At 35.3% G+C, this 15,201-nt stretch overlaps 1 protein-coding gene across 1 annotated transcript; it reads right to left on the reverse strand.

Moving 5' to 3' along the window:
* Positions 1–534: 534 nt before the first annotated feature.
* Positions 535–11,847, reverse strand: LOC139839937 (golgin candidate 5-like). Its single transcript, XM_071830152.1, has 20 exons — positions 11,605–11,847; positions 10,473–10,693; positions 7,900–8,882; positions 7,556–7,627; positions 6,554–6,628; positions 6,153–6,267; positions 5,766–5,827; positions 5,231–5,278; positions 4,260–4,544; positions 4,121–4,180; positions 3,925–4,008; positions 3,773–3,838; positions 3,593–3,691; positions 3,046–3,264; positions 2,679–2,793; positions 2,066–2,283; positions 1,582–1,641; positions 1,375–1,488; positions 1,211–1,285; positions 535–739 (listed from the first exon to the last, which is right to left on the reverse strand). Exons 2-20 carry the CDS (start codon positions 10,627–10,629, stop codon positions 722–724), a joined length of 2,925 nt encoding a protein of 974 aa, XP_071686253.1. The 5' UTR covers positions 10,630–10,693; positions 11,605–11,847; the 3' UTR covers positions 535–721.
* Positions 11,848–15,201: the final 3,354 nt, after the last annotated feature.

A 15,201-nucleotide genomic window follows, 5' to 3' on the forward strand; every position in this document is an offset into this window, starting at 1 on the left:
GGTAATTGATGTTAAGTTTGATAACAATGCTCCGAAATTAGGGTATTCATCTTGTTAGTTTCCTACTTTATGTCTAGTATAGGTCCTCGAATTTCACTCAAATTAGTGTTACTCGTATTGTAATCCTCTTTGTATCATTTCCTTATCAATAAAATTAGCTTGCTTTTCAAAAAAAAAAAACTTTAGAAATAAAGAATAAGATTAATCTGGATGAAAGAAGTTATAAAATTTTCATTACCCACTTTTCATTCCGCCCAATTTTGAGAGGAATGTTTCATTACTCCAAACTCTATAATGATTCATTCCATTATTTTTTTATTTTTTTCTGAAAAGCAAGCCATTAAAAGCAGAAAAACATACGGAGTAATACAAAACAAAATTTTCTAGTTCTAGGATTCAAATCAACAGAATAAACAAACTTTAGCAAAATGGAGAACCACCCTTAAAGTAAATGATATCCTACTCGAGCTCACATATGAAAAACTTCATTACGTGAATGACACAAGAAGGCAAAATGTTTTACACGCAAATATACCAAGTGTGTTTTAAGAAAAAGAATGCAAGAGGGATAATAAGAGTAGAAAAGATAATAATTTAATAAAGAACCTCCACTTTCGAGTGTAAAACCACGTATGCTACAACATGTACCGTCATCAACTCAATTTGACTTGTCTTGAAGGAACCACTCCAGGGAATGACCTTCCTAGTCAGCACTAATTGATTAGCTTAACACCTGAATCTACAGATACAAAAATTTAAGAACATAAATAGCATTAATCTGTGCCATTTTTCATATTCATTTTCACACACTTTTACCTATTATAAAGATGGCAATTTCAACCCATTAACATAGAAAGGGGCAATTGTTGGGTACAATTTATCTCAAACGGGCAGAATGTGACATGAAGAGAATTGAAGTTCTTACAATACTCTTAAATAGCTTTACCAGAAAACCTATAATAGTATTAGACTTCTAGTATAATATGCCATTTTCTAATCATCATATAAGAAATATAAATATAAATCATGTATAATTCACAAAGAAAACGAAAAAGTGTATAAAAATATTTGTGGGTCAACCAAACCGGACCTGTTTTGAACCATATTAAATGCTACCCTTTCTGATCAAAACTCGTACTAACCAGTTAACCCAACCAGCCCATTTTGCCAGATCTATGCATGATCTTTTCTTTTAATAATATATAAGTACCTTATTTACAAGCATATTTACTTGTTCTCTGTACATTTCCTTCAGGTCCACGATATCAGCACGAAGCTCTTCAAGCTACAAACAATTAAAGGTACATATTCACTAAAGAATATATCATCTTATATGGTTAATAACTAGAGCATGGTCAAATGTGATAAGTGTACCTCCTCATCTCGTTCACCCATCAACTCCAGTGCAGCAGAGTGCCTGCGTCTTAATGCTTCTATGTCTGCTTTCAAGCCAGGCATTAAAGACACTTCTGACCGTAATTTTTCACACTACACCAAAAAATAGATGATATTAAAATATAATCGAAATATATCCTGTTTACTGAGTCGAAAAGCACTAATAAGAATAAGGGAAAAGATTACCTCCTCGGTCATCTTAACCAACTCCTCGGCTAGAGAATCGCGGATGGATTCCATGGATGCCTAAATTTCACTTGATGATATTAGATAAATGGACAAGGGTGTGATAAAGGATGGATAACATATACTTGACAAATCAATGCTTGTTCATCTCTAAGGAGTCGATTTAAAAAATTAGCTAACAGGTGAATGGGTCGAATGGGTAGAAAGTTACCCAAAATCTGTTTTTAATGCATACAGCATACAACCTCCTAAATCACTTTACTTTAAGTTCAAAAGAGTACAACAATGATACTGTTTTTGAGATAATAATTAGCAAACTAACAAGTTCAAACATTCCTTAACAAACTACACAAAAGTGCACGTGGGTAACCCCAGACGGGTTTTTAATACTAAATAGTGAACCGTTTCAACTTGTTACCCAACCCACTGACCCACCCATCTTTCCACCTCCAAGACTCATAAATGGTTCAGAATCTGTTCATACCAATCTAGACATATAAGATGCAAGTTCTCCTTCCTTTTGACGAAGTGCAGCCTCAAAAACATTAGGGGTCATTGTCTTTATATAAAAAGAGTTGATAGTTGGCTCTCCAGGATTTCTTCTTTCAGAGAAAGTATCAGATGAGTCCAAAGATGTCTGCAGATAGAAACTTTCCTCCATGCTGCCTAAACTGCTAGCATTTGAAAGTCTTCGTGTCAAGCCTGCCAAAATGGGGTCCACAAGTCAAAAACAAAATAAAAGTAAGATTAATCATATAGAATAATAGATCCCTTTTACTAGAGATAGCTAAATATGTGGCTTGGGTAATCGGTCAATTAGGTTTAGATTTACAGCTTGGTTGAGCCAAAACACATTTTGCCAAAAAAAGAAGTTTTGATAATTAATAGACACACATAAAAAGCTATGGATTATTATTTGCAGAAAAATTACCAATTTTATGAAAAAAATAATTAGCGATTCTATTGCTATACGAATACACTTTGAGAGAGTTTTGACCCGCTTGAGTTTGATTTAATTTTCTATGACTTGTTAGAGGTAATACATAGCCTACATAGACCCATTCGTGAGCAAATGGGTAGAAATGAATACTATTTACCATTTTCATAGGAAGACCTGGTTCTCGCTAGGGGACTTGGTTCAGGAACAATAGAAGACTGAAGGCGAGCTGTCGTTTCTAGTTCCACACGTGCAGCTTTCTCACGTTCAATGTCCTACAATCATCACAGCATAATGCATATAAGTTAAAGTGTTTTTATAGACGGAGAAATGTAATAATAGGCAAGTCTTGGAACAAAAAGTATTCGCCAAAAACAACCCGGTTTAACCCATCACCCAACCTGCTCATTTTGCGACCTCTAAATTTCCCAACAAAAGATATCGATCTTATGCTCAACAAATTCTTTCATGAAAATGTAGTATCAATATGTAAATCTCTACTTGAGTATATGTAGTATAAACTCTACCTGCTGAAGAAGTTCGCGATGGGTCAATGCTTCATGGAGATCTTGCTTGTGCTTTCTCTTGAGTTCTCTTATCTCTTCTTCAAGTTGATTCACGTGATCTTCATGAGTATCTGCCTCCTCTTTTAAAGCTAAGTATTCCTGCCTGCTTTCAGCTGCTTTTTGTCTTTCCTTCTCAAGGGACCTAGTAAGTTGTGTTTGCTCGCCTCTTAATATTGATATCTGCATCATATCATAAAGGAAAGCCAACAAGTGTTATATGTGCAGTTGAGACCAGAGGAGGCAATTTAGACCATTTACTAATTAATGAGCTGATTTTAGGATGTTCATATCCTCAAATAAGTCAAATAACTAGATTAGCTAAATAGGGAATGGGCCAAACGATGGAAAGCGGTCCAAAATGTTTTTTTTACGCACACACAATTGATTATACATCGGAAAGTATCGTTTTTGTATTCATGTTGAATGCATCGATTCCTTAAAAAACTCCCCTGCCATCCCATCATGCCACCTCTAGCTGAAACAAAGCAACAAATAAGAGTATAAGAACCTGAGCTTCAAGAACATTAATCCTGGATAATGTTTGGGACAGGCGTTCATTTACAGAGCGCTCTCTTTCCTCTGCAGCTGCAGATTTGGCCTCCGCTTCCTTCAAATTCACATATCAGAGAACTGAATAAAATAAAGAATAATAATGTCTTGACACAATAATATTTATTATTTGTAGGACCTGAAGCCTTGAATTTAGTGATCTCTCAACAGCACTCCAAGCTTCTGCTCTTCTAGCTGTTGTTTCCTATTAGTTATGAGGATTCAACAAAAGAATTTAAAAAAAGGAAATAGCATTTGACATCAAAAATGAATCGTAAGAAGAAACCAAACCTGCATAGCTTCTATCTGCCTCAAAAGAGGTCTAGTTGAATCAGGAACTTGCATGACCAACTCTTCGCATCTACGCTCACTTGCCTAGAGACAAATAATACACTACGTTTAGGAAGTCAAAAGATAGTGAAAAATTTAACTTAGAACTTTTAATTGATTTAATTGATGTGTTAAAAATGATGGAAATTATATGTACTTGGTATCGTTTTTGAAGGTCCTCAACATCTCTCCTAAGCATATCTTCTCTAAAAACTGCCTGCAAAAATCAAATTAGATTTTTTGACATTTAAAACCAAGACACATACATGCAAAACAAAAGGGTTGAAAATGGAAACCTGCTGTTCCGTTCTGCTCAGAGTTTGTCTAAGTTCTTCTAGGGTCTGAACCAGCATAACTTCACGTTCTTGAGCCTCTTTTAGGGATCTCTCAACTTCAGTTTTGGCTTCACTGTTAGCTCGCGCCTCTGCTATTGCTTCAGCTTCTTTAGCTGCAGTCAATGCATTTGTATAGTATTCTTTTTGTGTTGCTAGTTCAGCCTGGTTTTTCTCTATTGTTAATTGCAGCAACTTTTCAGTAGCTGCCTTATCCCTCCTTATACTCTCTACTTTACTCTCTTCAACCTGGCAAGTAATTAAAAAACATAAGTAGCATTAACAACAGTAGGTAAAAAAGAAAAATCTGCAAGGACAGTGGAAATGGAGAGCTTGTAACTGTAATCAAAGGTGGCATTTTTGCCCCATTACTTACGAATCCATCAATTTGGGTAGTATTTAATCTTAGAGGTTGAACGGGTTAAGAGTCACCCAAAATCAATAGTTATTAAAAAAATTAGATTCATTACTATCTTTTTGTAACAATAATTAAGGCATCAAGTATTCATAAAATTTGAGATCTGAACAAATATTTGTTTGGGAGCCAACCCAATCCCCTAGACCATTCCAACCAGTACTAAAAAAAACCCAACCCGCTTTGACCCGTTACCCAACCAGCCAAGCCACCCATCTTGCCACCTCTAACTGTATAAGCTAATGCGGATTTGTATAAGAACCAATCTTTCAAATGTACCTGCATAGATATAAGCTAATGCGGATTTGTATACTTTAATTACTACAACAAAATCTCTATCATATCATACTATGTCAGATGTAAAGAAAATAAACATCAAAAGAAGTTTAGCATAGAAAATGAAGTTAACTGAAACATCTAGAATGTAGGTATGCCCTCATCTCTTTATACAGACTGAAGACACTCGAGGGAACTAATTGAACATCTTTTTACTGACCATTAAGCCAGAAGAGTAAATTACCTGTAGCTTAGACATTAATCCTTTCTTCTCTTCTTCAAGCTCTCTGATCTAAATTTCACACAAACAATTCTTACGTATTAGAATTGTGGAGAGGAAGTATCAGGATCCAAATCGGAAAAAAAACAGTAGTATCTTTTGAGGTGGCAATTTTGAACCATCTGTTAACAAATAGGCCAATTTGGGTTGTGTTTTATCTCAAACGGGCCAGTTAAGTTATTTATTAGAAATACTAATAATAATTAAATATATAAAAACACTAAAGGAATAACAGGTCAAATAGTTCCAATGGGTTATATGTTGTCAAAAGTATATTTTTAATGCATACAACCTCCAATATTAGTTTCATTCGTAGTTAAGTATTGAAGAGAAAATGTTTTTCATAATGTAACTGAAAGAATAAATATTTTTTAATAAAAATTGGGTCGATAAATTTTGATGTTCAACCCAAACCAGCCCGTTATAACCCATATCTAAAATTGACCCGTAGTACGTCCACCCTACAAGCCTTGCCACGTCTACCATCTTTGCTGCATACCTGTGCCCGCAATTTCCTAATCTGAGATTCTTGAGCAGCTTGTTTCTTTGAAAGCCCTTCACCTAAAGCAAATAAAAAAAGGATTATCTATGACTTTTATATCCTAAAGAAAGTATTCTGTTAATATCTCTTTACAATAGTAATCCAATTTTAATTATAAAAATAAAAAAAATAGTAAAAAATGTTGATTGCTTAAAAAAACACTTTGGGCAGCTATCAACCTGTATGATATCTCTTATGCCCGTTACCTGTTTATCCATTTTCTTATTGTACTAATTTAACCTGTTAAGAGAAAGAGATAATACACAACCAAAACCGTCCATTTATATGTAAACTGAACGTAATTGCCACCTTACTCCAATTACATTTGAGAAACAAATTTATTACCTTCTGCCATTATTTGAGTGATTATTTCATCTTTTTCTTTCAGAAGGGCAGCAGCATCACTTTTCTTGTTTTGCTCTCTACGTAATGTATCTCTTTCTTTTGTGAGAGCATAAACCTGTAGAGAAAATAAATTTAACGTATAGCATCCATAAAAGGTATAGAAGCAGCATTAATTCTATGCTTCATATAAAAAAAATTCTTTCCAAAGAAGACCACGACTAACGCTAGACTTGATTCAATTTCATAGATAATGGTCAGAGAACTCCTTAATGTTTCTCAAAAGAAAAAAAAAAAAACATTAAGAAAGATAGATACAAGAGACATCATATAGAGGAAAGACGATATCATGCTTCTGTGAGAGAAAGCCCATTATATATTCAAAAAATCAACATATTGTGTACCTTTCTTTCAAGTGTTGAGACCCTTTGATGATACTCTTCTCGCAGAGATTCAATATCTGCTTCATTTGGCTTTCTCTGATATATAAAGCAAAAAAAACAGGAATTAAAAGAAAGAAAACACACGTTACAACAGAGGAGCGTGGTCGATTAAATATTCAGGCAGCACTGCATCAAATTAGAGGTGGGAATTTAGGCCCGTTTATGGCTACAAGTCAATTGAAGTTAAAAATTATCTGCAATGGGTCAAGTTAGCACATTTACAGAATATTGCTTAAGTGGAAACGACTTGTACATGTCGAAAGTTACCTGAAGAATCCAAACTCGTTTTATATAAACTACTAGAATATTTTTGTAACAATGAAGTATCTTAATCACTTTTTTAAACTACTTATGGAACTCAGCAAAATATAAGAAAAAGGGTGTCTGCATGAGTAATGACACTTCAACCTGACCCAATTTTGGCCAGTTTCAAATCAGTACCTATTTACCATTTAGCAAGCCCCGCCAACATTTCCACCTCTAAGCAACATTGTCATGATAGTTGGTCTTGAGAACAAGTCTTTACATAGTCTTGGACCTCTTAACCAAACCACCAATCCCAAACATATTTCCACCCTTAAGCAAAATTGACGTGACCCCAAGGGGGTAGCCTAGTGGTGGGGACTTGGGAATCTTTAGTAGAAGACCCAAGTTCAATCCCCATGAATTACACTTAGGGCCTTGCCTTTTTAAAAAAAAAAAATGATGCAAAATTGTCATGATAGTTGGTCTAAGCACAAGTTAGTAAGTTACACATAAAAATTCGCCTTAATAGCTTGGTAAATAATGATGAGTTATTAAGAGGATGAAACCATCTTAAAAACCTATATAAAAAAAAAAAAAAAAGAAGCAATACTGTTCACATGCACAGCTTCATACATAATGTGCAGACTTCCAAATGATATGCGGATACGGTTTTGGCAATAAATGGATCTTTTTAGTGAAAGATGAACTTAAACGTACCCTCTGATCCTCAATTGTAGATTTCAGTTGCTCATTCTCGTTCATCAATTTTGCAATTTCATCAGCTTTTGCCTGTGTAGAGATGACAATCATAACAGATCAACTTCAATAAACATAATAATTAACATTAATATAAACTCTTACAAGAAATTTATTTATCACTAGCTATGAATTACTTATCACTAGCTATAACTAATGTCTCTATGCTGTTCTATTATAGACATACCAACTAAATCAATTCAATATTTAACATTATACATCTTTTGAAGCTGCAATATACTTTTTTAAAAGTGACCTAACAAAACGGTGAATCAAGAATACCAGTTTAATGAACTATCCAATACCTGAGCTTGTCGAGCAGCCCCTAGAAGTGCAGTCTCCATCATTTTCATCTCCCTCGTCACCTTCTCCAGTTCAAGCGCATAAGCTGTATTATCAGACGAATTACTTTCAGAAACTGAACTCTGTTCCTTAAAGTTACTTGGATTATCACCAGCTAGCTCGTGTAGTATCTGAACTTCAGTATTTACATTTTCTTCCTTCAAAACTAATTCAGAAACTATCTCAGACACATCACCAACATTAGCTGCCTCAGGTGTGACAGATTGAACACCATTTAGTTCAGTCGCTTCTCCAGGTTCATCATCAATTGAAGGTTTCACAACTTCAGCTATTGAAACTTTATTCGCAGTCTCATCTGACTGTGTCTTAAGTCCATTCTGATCCATCTGCACATCAGAATCAGGGTGAACTTCTGGTATTTCAGAGGGGCCCGCAACTTGGTCTAATAAACTTTTTGACTCGTCTTGTATAGATTCGGGCTTCTTTAATGCATCAACTTCTGAGTCACGTTTCACAAACTCTGATTCGTCATCACATGACACACTTACTTCTGCTTGTGAATCAGCTTTGGCTTCACTGTGTTTGGCAGCAGGATTAGTTGCCTCATCAATTATTGTGTCATCTGTTTCTGCAGATTTTTCAGTAACAATCTCTGCATCCTCTGAAAATACAACATTATTAACAGAATTTGTTTCTGTAGAGTTTTCGGGATCGCTATTAGCTTCCTTCAAGACTTCAATATTTGTTTCTGCAGGGTGATCCTCATGCTCTTCAGGCTTTACACATTCTACCTTCTCTTCTTTAACGGGCTGGTCATGCTCATTGACAGAATCAGATAAAATATCAGCATCAGCTCCTTCCTGTTTTTTAGAAAAGGAGGAAGATTTAGGGGTTGAAGATTCATGTTTTTCCATGGACTCAACATTAACATCTTCACCTTTCTGTCCCATAAAGGCCATCAAGTCGGAAGGCCATGACCCTGATGCTGATAGCAGATAACATTAACCGTGTTAATAACCATCTTAACAATAACATGATCATGAAATATAATTAACTAAAAAATTCATGATCATGATCATGATCATGAAATCTTAACTTATAACTGTCCAGTATTACAATACTCATCAGAACATAGATAAATTTAGCAGCATAGTATACGTATATCGACAATACATTTCCTTCACCTCATTTGCAACCATAGGTTTTCCAATATCACAATCAATAAGATGCTTGCAAGTATAAAAAAAATATATGTTGGCAAACATATTTGTTTAAACAAGTTCCATCGTTCAACAACACCAGTACATGATACCTTTTTGCATCACCATAGCAGTAATGGTGTGTGGCACGAGCACGGTGATGGTCCAAAAATGAGTCATGAATGGGACAGGCCATGCTACTTTCAAAGTCAGAAAGGGTTGAAAGTAACTATAGTAAATCTATTATCAACAGATGAACTCGCTATCGTATTTGAACTTCTTAGTTAGTACTTCACCATCAAAATCAGTAACAGAACAGCAACATTTATAACAAAAAGGCATAGCCTATACAGTGGACCCATTGCAAATAAAAGAAGAATAGTGAATGAACATGGGAAATCATCACACAGAATATAAATCATGCTCCTAAGATAGCATGGGGGAAGTTGATAGTTAATGCACTGAATGGTGTTGTGTTACCATTTACTCTTCTATTGCATGATTAACTGAGTAGGAGGTTTGTCATGAACAGACGTTGCAGTCTTTAACAAGATAATAAATGCCCAGTTACTCAAGATCCCTGGAAGAAGTCATTAAAAAGAACTGTTGTTGCACTTATGTCTGAAAAAACTCTAAGAATATATTTTTTTCCTTTACCTTTACACACACGTGTGCGTGCTCACACAGACAAGATTTAATATTGTTTTTGTGGGTCACTTATATGTTGGTATTTTACAAGTATCCATTATTCTTCTAATTTTGGTTGATCATTTAAGCTCATGCCACTCCCATGAACTTGTATGTTGTAATTACAAGTACTTTTTATCATGAGATATCCAAAAGGTTACCATGTTTGGAAACTTATTGAATTAAACTAGTAATTATATTTTTCCTGTTAGTCGCATTACAACTAACTAGTTACCTTAATTTGGATAAATATATCATAATTTGTCATAAACTAACAAAAAAATTCCTCCTCAAAAAGCAATGCAGTACTTACAAGACACTGGAGCAGTAACTACTCATATATTTTAGTTTAGACTTACTTTTTGTTTTAATTAAAACTCATCAGACATTGTAAGATTCTTTCGTGATATAACAAAAGGAAAATAGGTCGTCCCAGATGTGTGTTCAGAGTTAAATGAGGCCAACTCCTATAATAAGAGCTGGACCAAATTAAGCATGACAAAATAATCGTAGGCCAAACAAGCATCATAAAACGTAGTCCCATCCAACTACTGCAATCCAATTACAAATAAACACACTTTAACAAGTACATTACACATGTCTATTGTATCATACACTAGATTTATTAGAAGTAGTTAGAAAAATAAGTAATTGAATATATATCACAAACAAAATACATAGGTAAGTACCTTCACTAGTGGAAGTAGTACCCCCAGCCTTGTCTTCCAAACCAAGAGCACTGTCAAAATTCTTCTCAATGTTCTTCACGCTCTCGCTGAACTTATTAACAGCTCCAGCTAAATCCGGGAAGTTCCCTAACGAAACCTTCCCACTGAACCAAGCCATTACCTATTCTATAACTTAAATCCACCAAATCTCTCAAACAGCAAAGATCAATCTCATGAGAAACCTACAAATTTAGAGCAAAATTCAACATAATCAGCATTCAATTGTTAAATTATACTCCATTTAGGCATAAGGCCACATAAAACATCACATAGATAAATCTTATCAGAAAAAAACTACAGTTTCCGACACAACAATCAACATTCACTTGCACAATGAAACTTTCTGAGCATTAGGTCACATAAAGCATTTCACAAATCAATCTCATCAGAAAACCTACAGGTTCATAAATTTGCTCAAAATAATCAGCATTGAAATGAACATGTAACTCAATTTTAGGCATTTGATCACACCAAGCACTAAAAGTTCATTATGATCAGTATGTAACTGCACTTGGATCACACCAAGCACTAAAAGTATAACTTGATCGGTATGTAACTGCACATACTCAACTACAGACATTAGGTCACTATGTCCACCACATGGATCAATATCATTAGATAACCGACTCATATTCAACATGATCAGCATTCTACACATATAAACTCAATGTAAGGCATCAGAAAACAGCAACCAGTTTGAAGATGCAGATGCAAATTCAACATGATTAGCATTCAATTGCAAAATACAACTCTAGCCATCTGGCAATCACCGCATGGATCAATCTCATCAAAAGAATCTACAGGGTATAACAACAAAATATAACTTGAACAACATACAATTGCACAATTAGATTCAATTTAGCACTACGTTAAGTATTTAATTACAAAATCTAACTCGATTTTAGGTCATACGGAGTAATATTCACATTACACCGATCAATCTCATCGGAAAACCTAAATGTCCATACATATATTGATCACGATTACAATCAATTGCGCAATTAAACTCAGTAGGTCACAACAAACACAATAGATCTAGTATCTACAAATTCGTAAATTCGTCAGATTGTGAATCAAGCATCTGTGTAAATACCTTTTTAGATTGTATTCAGTAAATCTATCTGACCGGAGCAGTGATTAAACTGCTAATGATCGTTTTCTGTGGAAAAAAAGATTAAATTTATTTGACGAAGAGGTGACTATGAGTAGATAATCAATCCTTTGATAAATACGAAGTAGATCATAATGAAGACGATATTTGAGAAGTAATCATCATATGTGCAATAAAAGGAAGTAGGACTGAAGGAGCCAAGCACCGATTTTGATGTGCCGGTAATTATCGTGTAAAGTGTAAACTCTTACTCCGTACGATTTAGACCGTAGATAACGGTAATTTAGGTGGGGCGTAGCCGCGTAGGTTAAATTAGGGGCGTATTTTGATTATTTATTTATGATTTATGATTATTATGATTATGAATCTTGATTGTAATTCCTTTTTTATTTTTAATCACTTTTTTAACCTTAAACTTAAATTATATTTTATTATATCAGTTACAAACGCTCTCAACAACCATTTCCATTACAATCTTCATATTTAACTAGTCACATATAGTGATGATGACGTGGAATGGATGAAGGATATTTTTAAAGTTATGTCTATGACTAGTTAAGTATGAATGTTGTAATGAGGAAGATTATTGAGAGCGTTTGTAAAATATAATTTTATAAAATATAATTGGAGGTTAAATTAAAAAGTGATTAAAAAATAGAAAAATAATTAAAATTCAAATAAAAAATCAAAATACGCCCCCAATTTATTGCGTTTAATGATACCGCATCCCGCATGCGCATACTATACGCGTGCGGGCAAATGCCGGCGTGCGTATGCGCATACTTTATATGCGGTATGCGGCATGCAGTGGTGTATTGAATACCTTCGTTCCCGGTGCGGCGGTTACTTGGTCACCAAGCTGATATCTTTTCCATAAATACATCCGAAATTCTGGGGAGTTTGTTATGGAAGAGATTACCATTATCTTGGATGGTTCTCGAATTAGGGTTGGCCTATATATACTAACCCTAATTATCATTCCAAGGGACATCACACTTTACGTAGGCTTACAATACGTATTCACTATCATCGTCCATCAAAGGTTAACAGGTTAGTCACTCTCGACGGTTTCCTACAGCCTTATTTGGGCCTTCGATCGACGACCATCATCGAAGGTGGACTTAATCACCTAGCCACCCCGCCGACATCATCATGTCGGCCAGGGTTATTCACGGTAGCCGGACCGGAGAGCTAAGTTCTAAGATCCTTAAACCTCTTTTAAACGTATTGAACATGCATATTAACCTCTTGAAAAATATATGCACGATCAAGTGGTGCTTTCATTGAGAACCGAACTAATTCAAGACGTGTTTAATTGTTTTTTCTTTAAAAAAAAAAATTTTGAATTATAAAGCTAATTACTCACAGTTTTCTCGAATTTTTTGTTTCTTTAACAGAATCATGACTTCCGGGGAATCGTCAGAACGTACTCAAACGGACAACCAGAATACGTCGTCTGGTAATCAGCCAACGCAAGCTATGACTACGGGGGCGGGATACACGCCTTACCCTCCACCCGTGTCCGGTGAACCTTTTCAAAGGTATAAACCGATATTCTCGGATGGAATTACACGGCCAAGGGCAAACTCGCCGATCACAACCACGCGGAGATTTTTCTGCAGTGGATCCAAGAGTTATCTTTGCAGGCACTAGCGACGAAACTATAGGCCCGCATGTAGTATGCTGCGACCAGGTGCCTATTTACAGCACCACGGTATCAATCCCTCTGCAGACGCAGGGTTGTCAGCAAAGTTCGTCTTTTACACCACTACATCCTTGGCAGCCGCCGCGCCTAATTTCACAGTTTCTAACCCCTGCGGATGCGCAGGCATTACTTAATAGTTGGGGGTTCGGTGTCATTCCAGACGCCAATTCTCATTGGACGCCGATAACCGCAGAACAGCAAAGCACTTCACATACGGTTGGGCTTATAACGGCATATCCTCAAGTCTCGCAGGCATCTGCGCCACAGGTTTCGACACCTTTTTAGTTACCCGTATACTATGCGCCGTCAAGCCTGCCTTCTTTTCCAACGCAGCAGCCTTGGTTATATCAGCAGACGCCGGGGCAACCTTGGCAAAATATTCAGGGGCAGGCGAATCTCGCAAGCCAATTTATGCAGGCGGCACCTCCTGACATGGTCCACTTATTTTCGTAACCGGATTTTGTTCAGGATATGATGAAGCGTTTCTTCGCAGGACTCAAAGGGGATCATGTTAAACCGCCCTATGAGCTACCAACCACTTTTGACAAGTTTCCTCCGCATATAACCGCGTATCTGTTTCCATCAGCACCAAAGATACCTCACACGTTAGGTACCTACAATGGCTTGACTGACCCAGATGATTTCCTGCAGCGTTTCTGTGAAGACCCGTCCTAATCCATCCGGACGAAGTCCATATCGATTATAAACGATTCACAACAGTTGATTACATCGCGAGGTACTTGACCTCTATATGATACATTTTACAAACATTGCATTCGTTTTTGAAAAGACAAACTTTCATTACATCGAAAGTTGACAGACATGCATACCATTTCATAATATATCCAACTATAATTGACTTGATAATAATCTTGATGAACTCGACGACTCGAATGCAACGTCTTTTGAAATATGCCATGAATGACTCCAAGTAATATCTATAAAATGAGCAAATACACAGCGGAAGATTTCTTTCGTACCTGAGAATAAACATGCTTTAAAGTGTCAACCAAAAGGTTGGTGAGTTCATTAGTTTAACTTAAACAATCGTTTCCATCATTTTAATAGACCACAAGATTTCAGATTTCCATTTCTCATAAACATACGTCCCATGTATAGAGACAAAAATATCATTCATATGGATTGAACACCTGGTAACCGACATTAACAATATGCATATATAAGAATATCTCCATCATTCCGGGATCCTCCTTCGGACATGATATAAATTTCGAAGTACTAAAACATCCGGTACTTTGGATGGGGCTTGTTGGGCCCGATAGATCTATCTTTAGGATTCGCGTCAATTAGGGTGTCTGTTCCCTAATTCTTAGATTACCAGACTTAATAAAAAGGGGCATATTCGACTTCGATAATCCAACCATAGAATGTAGTTTCACGTACTTGTGTAAATTTCGTAAAACAGTTATAAAAGTTGCGCATGTATTCTCAGCCCAAAAATATAAAGGGTAAAAAGGCAAATGAAACTCACGATACTGTATTTTGTAGTAAAAATACATATGACGTCATTGAACAATGCAGGGTTGGCCTCGGATTTACGAACCTATATCAATTGTGTATATATTAATACGTATAATGTAAGTTACAAAATTTCATTTATTAATATGTATTATTTATATATTATAGTTTTGTAGAATTTATTCTAACCTTTATTTTAAAACGTATACTTATATTATATTTTATATATATATCGATTTTATGTATATATATCTATAATGATTTACGTTTATATAAATAGTGACATTAATATATTTATATACATATATTTGTGGTTAGTATTGTATTTATGAAATTTTATTAGTTTGTTATGTGAATTATTAATACAATCCTAGTATATACCATAAGTATATATA

The sequence above is a fragment of the Rutidosis leptorrhynchoides genome, chromosome 4 (assembly GCF_046630445.1).
Source record: "Rutidosis leptorrhynchoides isolate AG116_Rl617_1_P2 chromosome 4, CSIRO_AGI_Rlap_v1, whole genome shotgun sequence".
NCBI lineage: Eukaryota > Viridiplantae > Streptophyta > Magnoliopsida > Asterales > Asteraceae > Rutidosis > Rutidosis leptorrhynchoides.

Excerpts from the sequence above, each read along its gene's own strand:
- LOC139839937 (XM_071830152.1), bottom strand. The coding sequence starts at position 10,629 with ATGGCTTGGTTCAGTGGGAAGGTTTCGTTAGGGAACTTCCCGGATTTA. Across the intron at positions 4,009-4,120 it reads ACCTTCAAAAACGATACCAA|GCAAGTGAGCGTAGATGCGA; the intron begins GTACATATAATT and ends ATTTGTCTCTAG. Across the intron at positions 2,794-3,045 it reads ATCGCGAACTTCTTCAGCAG|GACATTGAACGTGAGAAAGC; the intron begins GTAGAGTTTATA and ends TGATGATTGTAG.